We start from the raw sequence: 18,093 nt of genomic DNA on the forward strand, positions 1-18,093 counted from the left end.
TAGAAGATGACATGTGTGAAATAAAACAATTGGAATCACAGTCACTATCTACTAATCACAATAATCTTCAACACAAATATTTACTCGAACATCTTACATGACACAATTCAATTCAGATACTATTCAATGAGAACCTCAATCGTCGGTTAAACTGCACCTTCTCTCAATACTAAATATAAACATTAAGTCCATGTTTAACCTAGAAGAAGATTACACTTCTATTCGAATAAAACCATATATAGTAACTATCTGAATAATTTACAAAAACACCGAACAATGTTTACACCAAAGTATTTCTGTATTTTTCAAAGAATACTAGTAATGTAACATACAAAATAAGCTTCTGTTGCAATCAATATTTGTCATATCCTAGAAGATGAATCTTCTTAAATGACCATTGATCAGTCCAATCACTATCATGGAGATTGATGAAATGGTTATCCAAGACACTTTCATGGAGTCTAAATTGTTTGAGAACAATAAAACACGTTTAGGTATATGATGAACATAAAACAAACATTTTGATTAATCAAAGTACAATTGGTTAAATGAATGTCATTGTTTATGGATATGTTTACTATATTTGAATGATCAACTACTAATCTATCGATGGGTTTGTATACTCTCAAAGTGTTCACAAAAGTTATTTCTAACCACAGAATTATGTAATGCATTGAAGAGAGAGTAAATGATCAACTGAATAATTTCTGACACAATCACTTACTGGCTGAACCCGTAGCTGTGGATAGAATTGTATTAAGGACGAGGAGAGTTTATATTTAATTCATGCTTTGGAAACGTTTCATGAAACTTCAAATTATATAAAATGAGTAATGATCCATATTTATGAAGTGTGCATGATTCTCTGTGCTGTTAGTCTGGAAATGGAACAGATACTCTTTGTCTTATTTGATAGTCGTCTGTTGGGTATGCGTAGTTGGGGATGTTGGTTTTTACACACTAGGATTCGAACGCGGTATCTTTCACTTTAAATGCCAGAGAGTTGTGTATTCATTGATCTACTCAGTTCAGTTAGTCACTTACTTGTTTTGAGATATAGTGTTTATATCACTTTAAGTGAAAGTGTGAATTATTCGATTTGTATTATTGAAGATTGAATATTGGTCGATCAACACACACCTTTACCAATAATCATATGAGTGAAGACTCATTGATTTACACATAGGCGATTATTCGATTTAGCATGCATTTTGCACACACACACACATTCGCATAATCAACTAACCGTTCAATCAATCAAGATAGACTAGTCTGAAATAACGTGTTCATCTGACAGAGGGAAATTCACAGGATCCTCGTTCGTGTAATAGTTCAAAATACTTGCTTTATGATGTCCTGAATACAAACAACACAAGATCAGATCTCTTTGTTAACTCTTCACTTAAAACTCTTTATCAATAACTCCAATATTGATTAACAAAACAGAACGTTGACAATTCCCATAGGTAGAAATGGTAAGGACTTAAAACTTACGCGTTGTTGAAGCTGTAATTAAAATAGACTTTCGCTTTTTACTCTATTAATCATAAATAAATGATGAGTAATTATGTAATTTATTCAAAACTGTGGTAAATACAGATGTCACATTAAATGCATCATGAACGAGTGGACAAATCTTTGATAAGATCTGCATAACTCGACATTATGATTCATTTCAGATGTTTACTTATCTTGGAAAACCTTGATGATCGGTAGTCGTAGGAACTTCATCTCTATCGGTAATCTTCTCGGTTTAAAGTCTCAAATGTGTTATTATCAAACAAAGAAAATTTGAATTTAGTTAACAGTGAATGGGTTTTTACAACTTACGTATACGTGCTTCATTAGTACGTTCTGTTTCTTAAGATGATGTTTTACTGAGATTTGGCTACCTCATTACGCCTTCGGATATCTATTGACAAGGACGAACGGATTATTTTAAGCACAACATATGCCCATGACTCGCATCCAATTGAATCCAAACCACTCGTTAATCAGTCATATAGGAATCTCAGCTTAACTAATTATATTGTGAATATAATTGCATAAATAATCAGTTATAAGACACATTCACATTAGAACTCACTTGTAGCTGAAACACAATTTCAATTATCATGTTCAGTGGTAGTTAATTTAACCACGATCAAATGTTATGTGAAAGACAACTACAAAGTATCATTCACTGAACGATTGTCAGTGGCAATGTATGTTACATTATGAAGTGAACTATAGATATGTGTGTGTTAGAATGTTTCCTGTGATAGAAATATAAATGGATTAGGAATTGATGAGTTCCTTCTTTGTCATTGAAGATCATACAGATCAATTATTGATAGACATTTATCAACCTACACAATCATGATTGTGTTTTAGAGGGATACTTGTTTAAGTTAAGAAGACTGTGAAGTGAATTATAAGTGAGTCAAGTTGATGACTTCGGGAAGATACGAAACAAGATTATCTGATTACACTGTTAGACACAATTCAACTTCATTACAACTCGTATTCAAATGACAATATCAGGGTGATTTATTCAAGATGTAAATAGGAAGTAAATGTCAGTCAAGCTTACTAGTTTCCTCTTCCCAGAAACCAGAACCTGAATGTGAGAAAAGAGAAATATTCACAATTACAATAACCGTCATTATTCTTCTCCTTCAATGTATTTACATTAACAATAAAACATTCATATTATTCATTAGATGATACATAATTACCTGTTACATCATGTACGATTGTCAGTAATACAATTGTACCCATAAAAGTTACTAGACACTGATGATAATGCATGATTGTTGTGTATATGAATCTCTAATCTTCGAACGGATAGTTCGTTGGTAGTTGTAAATGTTCGTTCATTTACTTTTTATAATGAAGAAGAAGGATATTCGAATTGTTTACTTTTGTTATGTAATCTTTATGTAAATAAAATGAAGGAGAAGAGAAAAAAAGCGATTGTATTATGAGATAATGAGACGAATGTAAGACTGATTAATTAAATTTACATTAGATGTGGAAAGTAAATTTTCGACAGGAGTAATTCTATGCTATTCTCTGGACCGTTGAGCACACAGTTTTGGTTTAGCCAGTCAGAACATATAAGCTACTTGGCTTGATAAACCTGATCTGTTTCTAATACATAAGTTAACACTGTTAATATACAAATAAACTGTACAGTCTATTAAACAGAAAAAAGGAGAGACATAAATAACATACGAAACAGTAACCAGAGGATAGGGAATATTAGTCAACGAAGCGAATAATGTTTTTTAATGAACATAAAATTGTGATTTTTCAATAAACAGGGCATAGTCATACAAGGTCAAAGAAAGTTAATGTGGTGGTAGGCGTTTCATATTATCATTGCTGGGATGGATAGTAGCTATCAGTGGAAACCAGGACGCGTGTTCCGCCCTATTTAGGACTCGTCAAGCTGGATGTACATGTATCCCAGAGTTGATGTTCACTCCTCTTTGTTTAAAAAGCTTGTGACTTAAGGCTATATCCAGGCAATCCGCATAGGATGCACATATGCCAACATGAGACTGATCAGTTGCAGTCCTAAATAACAATGGGAAGATACAAGTAAAACAACATCAAGTGAATTTATCATTGGTGGGTCTGCTTATCGATCACACTTTACATTAGATGACCCATTAATTAATACCAGAAGGGAATTTCGTGGATATTATTCTGATTTTTACATATCTCAATAGTTGAGATCATGAGTCAATTGAAGCTAGACTACCATGGAAAACCTGGCAGCACTAGATGGCCGTTTCATCCTATTGTCGGACTCCTCGTTGGCAGTACGCATCCACGATCTCGCCTGGCAACATTCAAAACCAGGATCAATCAGTCTCCCGCGCGAAGGCTTAACCTCTAGACCACTGAGCCTGCATCCAATGGTGTCAATGTCTAACTTCAACCAATCCACGAAATTCAACCACCATCAACCAATGTCTTCAGTGAGTTACTACTTCACAACAAACTCGATTCAACTCCACTGGTCACTGCTTCTCACTAGAACTCCAGGAAATACCTCTTGAAGATAGTCACTAGTTAGCACATGTTGATTAATATCAGAAGGATTTTTCGTGGATATTATAGTCCCACAACAGGACGAAATGGCCGTCCAGTGCTTACAAGTTTCCCATGATGGTCGAACTTCAATTGACTCAAGACTCATTAATTGTTTTCTCAAATTTTAATATATATACTACTTAATATAGAAAAAAACAATTATTTTCAGGATAGTGATTAATGAGGGATTATTGATTATGATTGATATTATGAAGTGAACTAAGTTAGAAGTCTATTGAAAACTAGAAAGCACAATATAGATGTATTGAACACTTGATCGTTTCTTGTAGTGGCACTCGAATATTTGATTCCAGATAGATCATATGTTTGATTGTTATGGCAATATACATATAGTCCATCCTTATGTAAAATTATTTACGTAATCCGTTTTAGTGTATAACGGAATTAAAACAAGTCGAATAGGAGAATGAAGTTTTGACCATGTATATTCTGTACATTGATTGATCTAGACAGACAATTAGAAAGACGTAGCGAAATGACGCGCGATGGAGATGGCGCATTAGCCAACTCGATTTAATCAAGCGTTAATCAATATTTATAATCACACAGATGTAAGCAATAGACATGTGATTAGTAGGATAAGAAGTGCACACACACATACGCTCATATTAGAAGAGTCAAAGTTAATAAGCAAGTAATTAACAAGGTCAAAATGTAACTCATGAAGAATGGATAAATTGGCCTGTCCAGAAGCTAGAATAAGTTATAAGGGCTTAACATAGTAACCGACACTACATTCTTATCCAGAATCCTAACACTGAGGTTTGATCGCAGGAACTTTAATCTCTCGCAAGAAAGCTTATCATCGAAATTACTGATTCGGAATCTAGTGGTTTATATGTTTAACTTCAATGGTAATGTAAAACCATGTTTAATTATCTTCACTAGGTTACTTCATCACATATAACATGGTTGAACTTCACTAATCACAGCTTTTCACTACAGTTCTAGAATGAAATCCGCAAATCGATCATTGAAGATCAAGGTACAATTATTATTAATCAGGTGGTTTATGGAGATTTTCATATGTTATAAATAATATGAACAAACCTAAGTTATCTATAGGTATCATTACCAAGGTTTAATATGATAATTTCGAATAATCATTTAAGGTGTTGTTAAGATTGTTAAGTTTTTGATTGAAATCACGAGTCACTTGAAGCTAGACCACCATGGAAAACCTGGAAGCACTGAACGTCTGTCTCGTCCTATTGTGGGACTCCTCAACAGTGAGCACCCACGGACACGTTAGCGGGACTCGAACTCAGGGCCTATCAGTCTCGCGCGAGGCGCTTAACCAACTAGACCACTGAGCCAGCATCCAGTGGTGTTATTGTCTAACCTCAACCAATCCACGAAATTGTGCGACCATCTTCCATTGTACTGAGGTAGACACCTGTTTCTACCCGAAACGGATTAGCTCCACTGGTCACGGTTTCTCACCAGAACTCCGAGAATTTTCTCACGAAGCTAGTCACTAGTGAGAACATGGTAATTATCAGTTTAGGTGTTGTGGAGATTGTTGGCATTGTAGGCCCTGGGTTCGAATCTCGCGGGGTGCAGGATCGTGGATGCGCATCGCTGAGGCGTCCCATACTAGGACGAAACGGCCGTCCAGTGCTTCCAGGTTTTCTATGGTGGTCTGGTTTCAATTGACTCATGATTTCAATCAAAAAATTTCGAATAAATTGAGCTTTGGGTAGATTGTTATGAATAAATGTATATTATATTCTCTGAAGAAGTGACTTACATTAAGTTACGAAACATCAGAAAATCTCATTTTTCTACTTATTGGGATATCTACAAATATATCATCTAAATTATTTATGTCCACCTTCATCATCACTACACAATCTCCATCGGACATTGGTTCAATTCATTGATTGTCTATTTATTCTACGTTGATTTTGAGGCGGCCAAACCAAAACGTGGCATCAGTCCATAAAGTCACCAACTTCTAGTCTTAGCTATGTCGGTAGATACAAAATACTAGGTTGGGATCGGTGTGACTATCGTAACCAATTACTGGAGACTGTGTGATATGGCCTAGAATCGATCACAATGGCGTCGGTGTATACACTCTCTGTCTTCCCTTAAACTAAGAGATTAAAATTGCTTCATATCTTTCTTTCTTCCTTTGCTATATCCTTATATACAATCTTTCTTTTATATATTAACACCACTGAACTAACTTCTTCTATGAATTTGGTATTCATGTTGTTATGCTAATGAGGTATGGCAACTTGGACTGATGCATATATGTGCCTGGTCCTACGTTGTAGCTGACTGACTGACTGACTGACTGACTACGTTGATTAATGCATAGTGATAATGTTATTTTTTATCATAATCAGTAGTATAGATGGGATACTGAAATATAAGAAATGAATAATACTTTTTTTCATAAAAGGCATACTAAAACTAATTCAATAAAGTATTATGTTCTAATTTTATACATGGGTAATTATGATAGAAAACATCTTTCATCATTTTTTGGTTGTTTACATAAAACTATTAGTAATATGATACATTTGAGCTTAAATCTTTTTTTGGAAGAAAAAAGATCAAAGTCTTGCATAATAAACAATCAATTAGTAAATGATCATATACTGAGAACGATCTGTTCATAGAATACTTTATGAATAGTGGAAGTTTCCAAATGAATGAATGAATGAATGAATGAATGAATGAAGAAGAAGAAGAAGAAGAAGAAGAAGAAGAAATAGAACTTAATGAAATCTATGGAATGGGACATAAACTGGAATCATCAATTGGTTGATCACTGAAAGCTTTACAATTTGACCTATTCATTCACAAAGAGAGAGAGTTATGTTGTGACTTTAAGTTTGACTAATTATCATATGATTTATTCGTCAATCGAAATATGACTTATGTAATCTTAGTACTGTGCTAAACCAATGACATTCGACTGATATAATAAGCCTAACATTCTTATTGGTCCTTTATCCTCCTAACTCGTCCACTTGAGTCCAGAACCCCAGCAACAGCTTCCACTATGTAAATCGTTTATTTCAAACATACTCGGTTTATATATCAGATAAACAGGCCGCATCACATCATAAAATAGGAAACAACATTTATACAAGATCAAGCCAAAAAGTAGCTGCGAACCTGGGAGACTGTCATTAATAAACTGAGTATAACTTAAGAACCGTGAATCTTACCATGATAATCTGTAGTTCTAAATGAAGCTTATAATAAGAGGAATATAGATATACATAATCTAATTACTGAATAGTTATACAATAAGAATATGTATATAATATTGGCTCATTAATAGTCCTCATAATGTACCCATAGTTTAATCTTCACTAGAATATAGCACGTTATAATACTAATATATGCAATACAATCCAATTTCGTCTTAGTTTCAATAACTAATGAAGTCGTGGATGTACATAGGCAAGGAAGGAACGAGTTGAAAACTCACTAGACAATTCTGTTTCAACGTAAATTTAACTGACAGAATCAACTTAACTGTTTCATTATTGATAAAGTCTTCAGGTTGGTTATGTATCTGAAAATGGATGCTAATTATCTGAAGAGAACAAATTCATTCTTAATTTGCATAAGAGATCTGGTTTTGTGAGGCTCTTAAATAAACGATTCCTGAATAGTCGATCAAATCACTGAGCTAGATTATGACGTCACGGTGTAGAATATCATGATAGTCGATGAGAGTGAAGTTTGATGAAACACATTTAAAATTGAGTTATTTTTCATGTCAACTCTTCAAACTACCTCATTCGACTAAACCTCCACTTTCTCAGAAGAATCTTCGTCGAATAACCAAGTCTCATATTGAACCATTTAATAAGTATATTTTATTTCTGTAATTTGAAATGTTCATATCCAATGGTGTGATTGATAAACTAAACATTATTTTATCAGAAGAGGGTTTTGTGAAGATTTTTGTAATTTAATAGTTGAATGTATGAGTCGGTTGAAATAAGACCATCGTGGAAAATCTGGAATCACTGGTGATTTAGCTTCAGCTGACACATGAATTCAATTATTAGGTTAACAAAATCTACACAAATCCCTCTTCTGATAATAATCATCATGAGCTCACTAGTGATTAGCTTCAAGTGGTGTTTCCTGGAGATCTAGTAAGAAGCAGAGACCAGTGGAGTTGAACCAGGTTTGTTGTGAGGCAGTTACTTGCTGAAGACACTGGCGGACGGTCGAGCAATATCGTTGATTGGTTGAAGTTAAGCATTAAAGCCGTTGAATAACGGCTAAGTGGTCAAGAGGTTAAGCGTCCGCACTCGAGACCGAAGGTCTTGTATTCGAATCCCGCGGTACGATTTTGGTTGCTCACTGCTGAGGGGTCTCATGCTACGACGAAACGGCCGTCCAGTGCTTTCGAATTTTCCATGGCAGTCTAGCTTCAATTGATTCATTAATTCAACTATTAGGAATCATTTGCCAAATTACATCGGCGAAATTCATTCAAGACCTACAACGTAACACGTCCAAATCATTTTACAATTCATTAATGAAATACATAGTGAAAGAAATAACACATGAAGAATTCCATGAATCCCCGGAGAAATATTTTCATAATCTGTTAAGCATATGGCTAAACAAAAACGAAGTTGGAGCTCTCTCTTTCTCTCTCTTAAAACTAATTTTCATGTTCTATATGATATACAAATGTAATTTGAAAGCAGATACCATCAATTTACTGACCTGAAACCTGTAGGTGAAGACAGAAATGATTGGATTAAATACAAACCGAGTGATATTACAAATCAATACAAATCTATACTTGTGCGACTCCACATTGAGAACTTTCAACAAAAGTATATACGTCATCGTTGAAGAACTTAAGATGTTTAAAGTAGGACCAGATAAGTATACCGGTGTTATGACAACGAGGTGACGAATTGATGTGTTCGAAATGTTCCAAATTCTCAACGATATATCAAAGTTTAAACGTTACAAATCAAGAAAAGATATCATTACGACAATCGAAAACCGAGTCACTAAACATCGTGAGAATCGTTTGAAACATTGAAACTCATTGATAATGGAACTTACAACAATCTGAAAGTAAAAGGATCACTACTGTCTTTTGAGGGTGTGTGTGTGTGTGTGTTCTACCTAAGCAACACAAACCCAGCTTATAGTGTATATGGTAAACTTACCATATCATAAGTTAGATCAGTGATTAACTGAATTATTAGAACCGATTCGTAGAAAAATGACGGTCCATAGTTTAAGATACACATTTGAGTTTTCCAAAACTAAATTTGGATCAATTGAATATATCAGATATATTAATGGTATCTCTTGATGTTTGCTCATTATTTACGAGTATCCCATCAGAAAAAACTATCGATGTACTACGCAAACAATCTGGATTACTACCTTTCACGAAAAGTGAACTGAGAAAATTACCAGTACGGAGTTGTGGAGATTATTACATTTTCGATTGATATTATGAACTGGTTGATGTTAGACCACCATTGAAAACCTGGAAGCACTGAATGGCCGTTTCATCCTATTGTGGGAGTCCTCAGAAGTGCGCATCCACGATCCCTCTAGCAGGATTCGAAACAGGACGAAAAGGCTGTACAGTGTTTGCACGTTTTCAATGGTGCTCAAACACCAGTCGGTTCAGTAAGAAAATTATCATTACTTCCCATGAAAACAGTTCATTTCCAAATCGAAAGTCAGTAATACAAATAAACAATTATAGTGATCATGAGATCACCGCTGGCGTCTATCTTGATCAATATCATCATCTAGATCATTCTAGAACAAACGAAATTCAAACACGAAATCTAGACGATGAAATACAACTCCATTTATGTCGATGAGTTATACGTTATCTGTCATCATAATTCTCGGCTGCTTTGACACTTCAGTAACTCTCATACAAAATTTACAATGAAATATGAGAGAAATAATCAACTCAACTTTTTAGATCTCAGTTTAAACAAGGAAAACGATGGAACTCTTGAGGAAGGTATGCATGGGAAGAAAACATGAACTGCAAGGTAATTAAGATATAACAGATTTTGCTCTATCTCATATAAAAGATGTCTAGCTGAAACGTTCTTTTGTATAGTCAGAATGTTATGCTCTAGTGATAAACTAAATAACGAATTGACTATTCTGGAAAAACGCAATAAATAGTGGACATCCAAAGAAATTCATTGTGAAATTCAACAATTTCAACAAGTTTCTTTTACAAAAAACAAAAAAAGAGAAAAGAAAAAGATGATAAAAAGATATGAATTAGTACAAATTCTCAATTAGACATATGCTTACGAATTCGTGTTATTGATCAGGTCAACTCTAATAACCTGTTCATCACAGAGTATATTTGCTAAGTAATGTATTACAGAACTTCCATACCTTCGCTTGCGTGCATGGGCTTTGATGTATTGACCTCTCGTTTTACCAGAAGATATACAAAGCGAAAGATGTAAACGAACGAGATGGTTAGTATCTGACAAGACAACACCTGAAAGGAATTTGCAAGAATTTAGATGTCTATCCACAAACACATTAATAATGATAGCGAAAGATTCACCACACGCCTTGCTAACTGCCTTCAGCACTCTCCACAATACAGCAAAGTCTTTTCTCAAAAGCCCGAGAAAGAATAATGTAGAACAGTGAAGAGTAATAGGCAATATGCAGGGATTGACAAATTGTAACAGTAAATGACGAGTAATCTCAAAAGCACACAACCTCTTTAAATAGTATGTCACGATAAACGTCCTTCAATAACAGTGAAACATGAGACGACCAACAGAGGGAGAGGTATCACCATGATAATTGACCTTCAACACAGTGTTTATCAAAGAGTCTCCAATGACACAAGCATTATGGGACCCAAAAATGGTGTTTGGGTGCTGTTCATGTCTCATGACAAAGTTAACAGCTTGACATTTAGACGTATTAGGTATGAGACCTTTAACAACAGACCACCATTCAATACGAGACAAAAACTCACTCATTTCTATGGGATGTGAAGAGGTAGAAATCGGCATACATACAGTGAGACCGTCTGCATATTTCACAAAAGTGTTTTCTGTGGAAGATGACATCGTGCAGAAAAATGAGAAAAGAGGTGATGAAGGAACGGCTCCTTGTGGTACACCTTCATGAGACAATAGAGACGTCGAACTCTTCCCTCTGAACACAGTGTACTGTTCTGTCTTAGAGAGGTAGGAACATAGCCAGCTGTCAGTGTTGACGCTGATTAACTTGTCAAGCAAAAGTTGTCTTGAGATAGAATCAAAAGCAGAAGAATAGTCCGAAAAAGCGCATCAAACATACTTCTTACCTTTTTCCAAGCTGAACACTACAGTGTGGTGCAGAACAAGAACGGCATCCAAGGTGTTTCTTTTGCATTTGTAAGCAAACGCATGCAGATCAACGTGCTCTTTTAGTGGAGACTGAAGTGGGAGTAATAATAATTTATCCATTGTTTTGAGGAAGGTGAAGTTATTGCCATATTCTTATCACCAGATACTTTCCTAGGTATAAGGAGTATCTTTATATTTTTTCATATTTTCAGTATGATATTAGTTGAGTAGGATCTGTTGAAGATACTCGTGAATGAACAACATAGAACGTCAGCACATTTTTAAAAAAGGGAGTTTGGGATATCATCAATTCCTAAACACTGGAATGATTTAAGTGACCGGAGACATTTTCCGACATCAGTTTGAGTAAAAATACGAACACAATTATTCTTTACACCTTTGGATATAGGGAGTATCACATCAGATGACTGACGTACAAAAGACTTATTTCAGTCACAAATATTCAGCTGAAAATCTCTCCGAATGTGCCTGTCACCTGTATGTTCTTTAAAGATTCTCCATTTAGCATTTAAACGAGTAGGATATTCTACTACATTTGGGTGACCTAGTGATGAATTGAAAGCACCACATACAACAGAAAGTGAACCACTGAATGTAGTAACAGCGAATTCAGTGAATTCATAAGAGAAAACAGATTGCGCAGATAGTGAGGCTGTAATTTATGGATGACGTCTGAGCAACGCAAACGTGACCTGAGAGAGTCTACCTAATTGTAAGGGCTAAACGAAGGTTATTAAGCAGTTCTGAAGAATAAAGACAATGATTTACAGTTAATGGTAAGGGTTAAAATTTAGATCTATGGTTTTCATCACGAAATGACATCAGCTAAAATGCCAAGACGCTATATGGACGAATGAGTGAGTGAATTTCGAGCCAAAATTTAAGACGTGTTATCCTAAATCTGATTGGTTCGTCTATAAATTATAGTCTCACTGCGCAGATGGTGTGCAGTCTGGAGTCATGTAGATGTTGTTAAAATAAACATATTTGTACTTACTCAGCTGTTTCTAACGGAGTCTTGAAGTTAGACAGTCAATAAAGTCATTTTAAAACTTGAAACATACAAAAGTTTATCGAAACCAGCTACAAACGTATCCACACTGACGCCACAGATCTTTTTGTCGTTCGGTCGATCCTGACGATAGATAGTGAAATCACGTGGTGATACCAAGCAATCGCCTCGCAAATCACTCAACCAAGATTCTTGAATTGCGATGACACCACAATTACGACATATATTTTGTCTTATAAGACAAAATATATGTCGTAATCTTCGATTCCTACTATAGTAGGAATCGAAGATAGTCCACATTGTAAACTAGTGATCGGCAGTTGGAATTTAGCAGCTCAAGAATCGACATACGATTAATGTTCATTCTCTTCAACGCAGATTGCTAACATGCGCGATGTCTCTCATTGTACTTCATCTCAACATGTGCAGCGAAAGGTTGTAAGCTTTTCATAAACGCGCCTGGATAGGTTATACGATTATCAGGCATAATGAGGCAATAAAACAAAACAAAAAACAGATGACTCGTTGAAATAACTAGATGTTAGTGACAAGAAATAAAAATTTCGAAGCATAAGAGGTTGAATAAGTTTCCCGACTGTGTTCCTGGTGTAATGAAAGTTCACGTGGAAAGGGAAAATCGGTTGAACAACGTATAATTACAGTATCTTTACAAAATGTGAAAACGATACATTAAATGTACCATATTAACATCTTTCTTAAATTGCTTCTCTAGAACACTAACGTCCTTCCATGTCCGTTATTTAACCAGTTGTTCTCTGTTTTACATTTCTTTCTCTTCATTTACTTTTCCGTCAGTACGACTTCTAACTACATACTACATATATCTATCCGTATAAGTTGTATACATTACACTACGATCCTATGGCTGAGAGGGAATTAACTCATCACAGGTACAATTACCTGACAACTTTTGAATGGTGGACATGAAGTGAATGTAAGTAATCCATACAAAATAATCAACAAATAGCCCAACACCAATCCTACTGCATTTCGCATATACAGACAGCCTGTATCAAACATTTCCTATTCGAACTATATATACGAGAAGAAAACAACGTGTGATTAGACTTCTCATGTCATGATAACTGAGCGCTTATTCCATAACATTTATTAAGCTTTAATTTTTCAAATTACTTTGCAGCCATGCAATCTCTTTTTATGTATTTGTCATCTTCTTAGATTTATTCATGTTTACATATTTTAATAATTAAGGTCACGAGTCGATTGAAACTAGACCACCATGGAAAACCAGGAAGCACTAGATGGCCGTTTCGACATATTGTGGGATTCCTCGTTGACAGTACACATCTATGATCCAGCCCTGCGAGAACCGAATCAAGGACCTACACAACTCTTCATTTTAATCACTATTGAGTGATTATTTATTCATTTCACTAACTTTATACAATCTCCATGACTCGCAATACAATTAATTGCAACCAGAATACTCATTCTACTCCTAATTATTACTTTTCAGCATGTTTTAACGATGCTTATTCACATGCGGTGTTTCCTGTAATTCTTGATATGATGAGTTTGGCTGCGATCTATTACAATATAGAATTCTCAGAACACAGTTCCCTTTTCCCGTATCTTGATCAATCCTAACGAGTCAGTTATCACTAGCTGAATGTTAGTAGTTCAAGAATATAAATTCAAATAATGTTCATTCTTATTGAATGCATATTGTCTGCCAGCCACGACGATGTCGCGGGATGCACTTTGTACGGAGAAAGTTCGTGAACTTATCAGAAACGCAACTGAATAGTTTGCGTGATTTATCGACATAATGATGTGTTAAAACAATCAAAATCAGATAACTTGACGAAATGTCTTGATGTCGTGAACAGGTATTCCACATATTCGAACAGGCCACCAAATCATGTAGTTCTTACTATGCTAACCATTATCAAGGAATCTTCATTTATGAAACGATAATATTTGAACTATTTGTTCTATTCATTAGACGTCCATTGTATCAAACAAGTGGTCATCTGTATTTTGACTCTCATGAATATGATTTTATACAAGATTCATCATAAATGAAGAGATTTAATATGAATACAGTTTTTCTCTGCATCGTCTGGAAATAATTCACATCATGGTTTCAATTCAATATGACGGCATTGCACTCCATACAAGAATCGTCAACATCGACTAATGCATTCAACGTGAATTATCGTAAACTGATGCTCATCAGGTTAGGAGTAGAAGATGACATGTGTGAAATAAAACAATTGGAATCACAGTCACTATCTACTAATCACAATAATCTTCAACACAAATATTTACTCGAACATCTTACATGACACAATTCAATTCAGATACTATTCAATGAGAACCTCAATCGTCGGTTAAACTGCACCTTCTCTCAATACTAAATATAAACATTAAGTCCATGTTTAACCTAGAAGAAGATTACACTTCTATTCGAATAAAACCATATATAGTAACTATCTGAATAATTTACAAAAACACCGAACAATGTTTACACCAAAGTATTTCTGTATTTTTCAAAGAATACTAGTAATGTAACATACAAAATAAGCTTCTGTTGCAATCAATATTTGTCATATCCTAGAAGATGAATCTTCTTAAATGACCATTGATCAGTCCAATCACTATCATGGAGATTGATGAAATGGTTATCCAAGACACTTTCATGGAGTCTAAATTGTTTGAGAACAATAAAACACGTTTAGGTATATGATGAACATAAAACAAACATTTTGATTAATCAAAGTACAATTGGTTAAATGAATGTCATTGTTTATGGATATGTTTACTATATTTGAATGATCAACTACTAATCTATCGATGGGTTTGTATACTCTCAAAGTGTTCACAAAAGTTATTTCTAACCACAGAATTATGTAATGCATTGAAGAGAGAGAGTAAATGATCAACTGAATAATTTCTGACACAATCACTTACTGGCTGAACCCGTAGCTGTGGATAGAATTGTATTAAGGACGAGGAGAGTTTATATTTAATTCATGCTTTGGAAACGTTTCATGAAACTTCAAATTATATAAAATGTGTAATGATCCATATGCATGTAATATGTATGATTCTCTGTCCTATTTGACAATCGTCTTTTGGATATACGTAGTTGATGATGTTGGTATTTACACACTAGGATTCGAAAGCAGTATCTTTCGCTTTAAACGTCAAGGAGTTGTGTATTCACCGTTCTACTTAGTTCAGTTATTCATTTACTTGTTTAGTAGGAATAATGTTAATGTCATTTAGAGTGAACGTGTGAATTCTTCGGTTTGTTCTATTGAGGATTGAATACTGGTCGATCAACTCATACCTTAACCAATAATCAAATGAGTGAAGACCCATTGATTTGCACATAGGAGATTATTCAAGTTAGCATTCATTTTGCACACACACTCACACACACCCGCATACTCAACTATCTGTTTCATCAATCAAGACAGATTAGTCTGAAAAAAAGTTTTCACTTAGTAGAAGGAAAATCACACGATTCTCGTTCGTGTAATAGTTCAAAATATTTTCTTTGTGATGTCCTGACTACAGAAAAAACAAGATCAGATCTCTTTGTTAACTCTTCACTTAAAACTCCTCATTAATAACTCCAATATTGATTAACTAAATAGAACATAAACAATTTCGATGGACATAAATGGTAAGGATTTAAAACTTACTCGTTGTTAGGGCTGTAATTAAAATAGACTTTCGCTTTTTACTCTATTATTCATAGATAGATGTTGAGTAATTGTGTAATTTATTCAAAACTGTGGTAAATACAGATAACACGTTAAATGCATCATGAACGAGTGGACAGATCGTTGATAAGACCTGCATAACTCGACATTATGATTCATTTCAGATGTTTACTTATCTTGGAAAACCTTGATGATCGGTAGTCGTAGGAACTTCATCTCTATCGGTAATCTTCTCGGTTTAAAGTCTCAAATGTGTTATTATCAAACAAAGAAAATTTGAATTTAGTTAACAGTGAATGGGTTTTTACAACTTACGTATACGTGCTTCATTAGTACGTTCTGTTTCTTAAGATGATGTTTTACTGAGATTTGGCTACCTCATTACGCCTTCGGATATCTATTGACAAGGACGAACGGATTATTCTAGGCACAACATATGCCCATAGAACCAACACTTTTTCTTCAGTTTAAAACCAAGTCACCATCACACCACATCACCATCACTCATAAATCATTTTAATACATATGTGTCATTAGTTCTGTGTAAAAGTATCTTGTCATGTTGGTTGTTGTCTCTCACTGATATGTTCACACAAATTCAGTGGTGTAATGAAATTCTTCAGTCGAGACAATCTGTGTGTTAATGATAATTATTCAGCAGCCCAATATATTGATCCATCACAATCATCATCTGTCATAGACATTCATATTCACTGCGAAAGTGATTCGATTACTAAGACTGCTGATCATTTCAGTTCAAACATCAGCGAACATTAAGAGTTGATTGGTAAGCCACGATTCTTCCTATGGGAATCTCGTTGTACGTTAAATTGGTTATCCACGTTCATCTCAAAATGTTATCCAGCATTGTCATATTGATTTACAGAAAATTGAGTTCGGCTGTCAGTTATTGACAAGTTAACTTATCAATGATTCCATCTACTGTGAAATGACAATTTGATTTGTTCAGGGATTTAATCGAATCCAAACGACTGACAAATCAGTCATGTAGGAATCTCAGCTAAACTAAATATATTGTGAATATAATTGCATAAATAATCAGTCATAAAACACATTCACATAAGAACTCACTTGTAGCTGAAACACAATTTCAATTATCATGTTCAGTGGTAGTTAATTTAACCATGATCAAATGTTATGTGAAAGACAACTACAAAGTATCATTCACTGAACGATTGTCAGTGGCAATGTATGTTACATTATGAAGTGAACTATAGATATGTGTGTGTTAGAATGTTTCCTGTGATAGAAATATAAATGGATTAGGAATTGATGAGTTCCTTCTTTGTCATTGAAGATCATACAGATCAATTATTGATAGACATTTATCAACCTACACAATCATGATTGTGTTTTAGAGGGATACTTGTTTAAGTTAAGAAGACTGTGAAGTGAATTATAAGTGAGTCAAGTTGATGACTTCGGGAAGATACGAAACAAGATTATCTGATTACACTGTTAGACACAATTCAACTTCATTACAACTCGTATTCAAATGACAATATCAGGGTGATTTATTCAAGATGTAAATAGGAAGTAAATGTCAGTCAAGCTTACTAGTTTCCTCTTCCCAGAAACCAGAACCTGAATGTGAGAAAACAGAATTGTTCACAAATACAATAACCGTCATTATTCTTCTCCTTCAATGTATTTACATTAACAATAAAACATTCATATTATTCATTAGATGATACATAATTACCTGTTACATCATGTACAATTGTCAGTAATACAATTGTACCCATAAAAGTTACTAGACACTGATGATAATGCATGATTGTTGTGTATACGAATCTCCTAACTTCCAATGGATAACTCGTTAGTAGTTGTAAATGTTCGTTCATTTACTTTTTATAATGAAATTTCTATTTAA

General features: G+C 34.4%; 1 protein-coding gene across 1 annotated transcript; it reads right to left on the bottom strand.

Moving 5' to 3' along the window:
• Window positions 1-279: 279 nt before the first annotated feature.
• On the bottom strand, window positions 280-13,124 carry MS3_00000625 (uncharacterized protein). Its single transcript, XM_051208322.1, has 3 exons — window positions 2,718-13,124; window positions 725-2,599; window positions 280-461 (listed from the first exon to the last, which is right to left on the bottom strand). Exon 1 carries the CDS (start codon window positions 11,187-11,189, stop codon window positions 10,863-10,865), a length of 327 nt encoding a protein of 108 aa, XP_051065747.1. The 5' UTR covers window positions 11,190-13,124; the 3' UTR covers window positions 280-461; window positions 725-2,599; window positions 2,718-10,862.
• Between the last annotated feature and the right edge of the window lie 4,969 nt (window positions 13,125-18,093).

This window comes from Schistosoma haematobium, chromosome 6 (assembly GCF_000699445.3).
Source record: "Schistosoma haematobium chromosome 6, whole genome shotgun sequence".
NCBI lineage: Eukaryota > Metazoa > Platyhelminthes > Trematoda > Strigeidida > Schistosomatidae > Schistosoma > Schistosoma haematobium.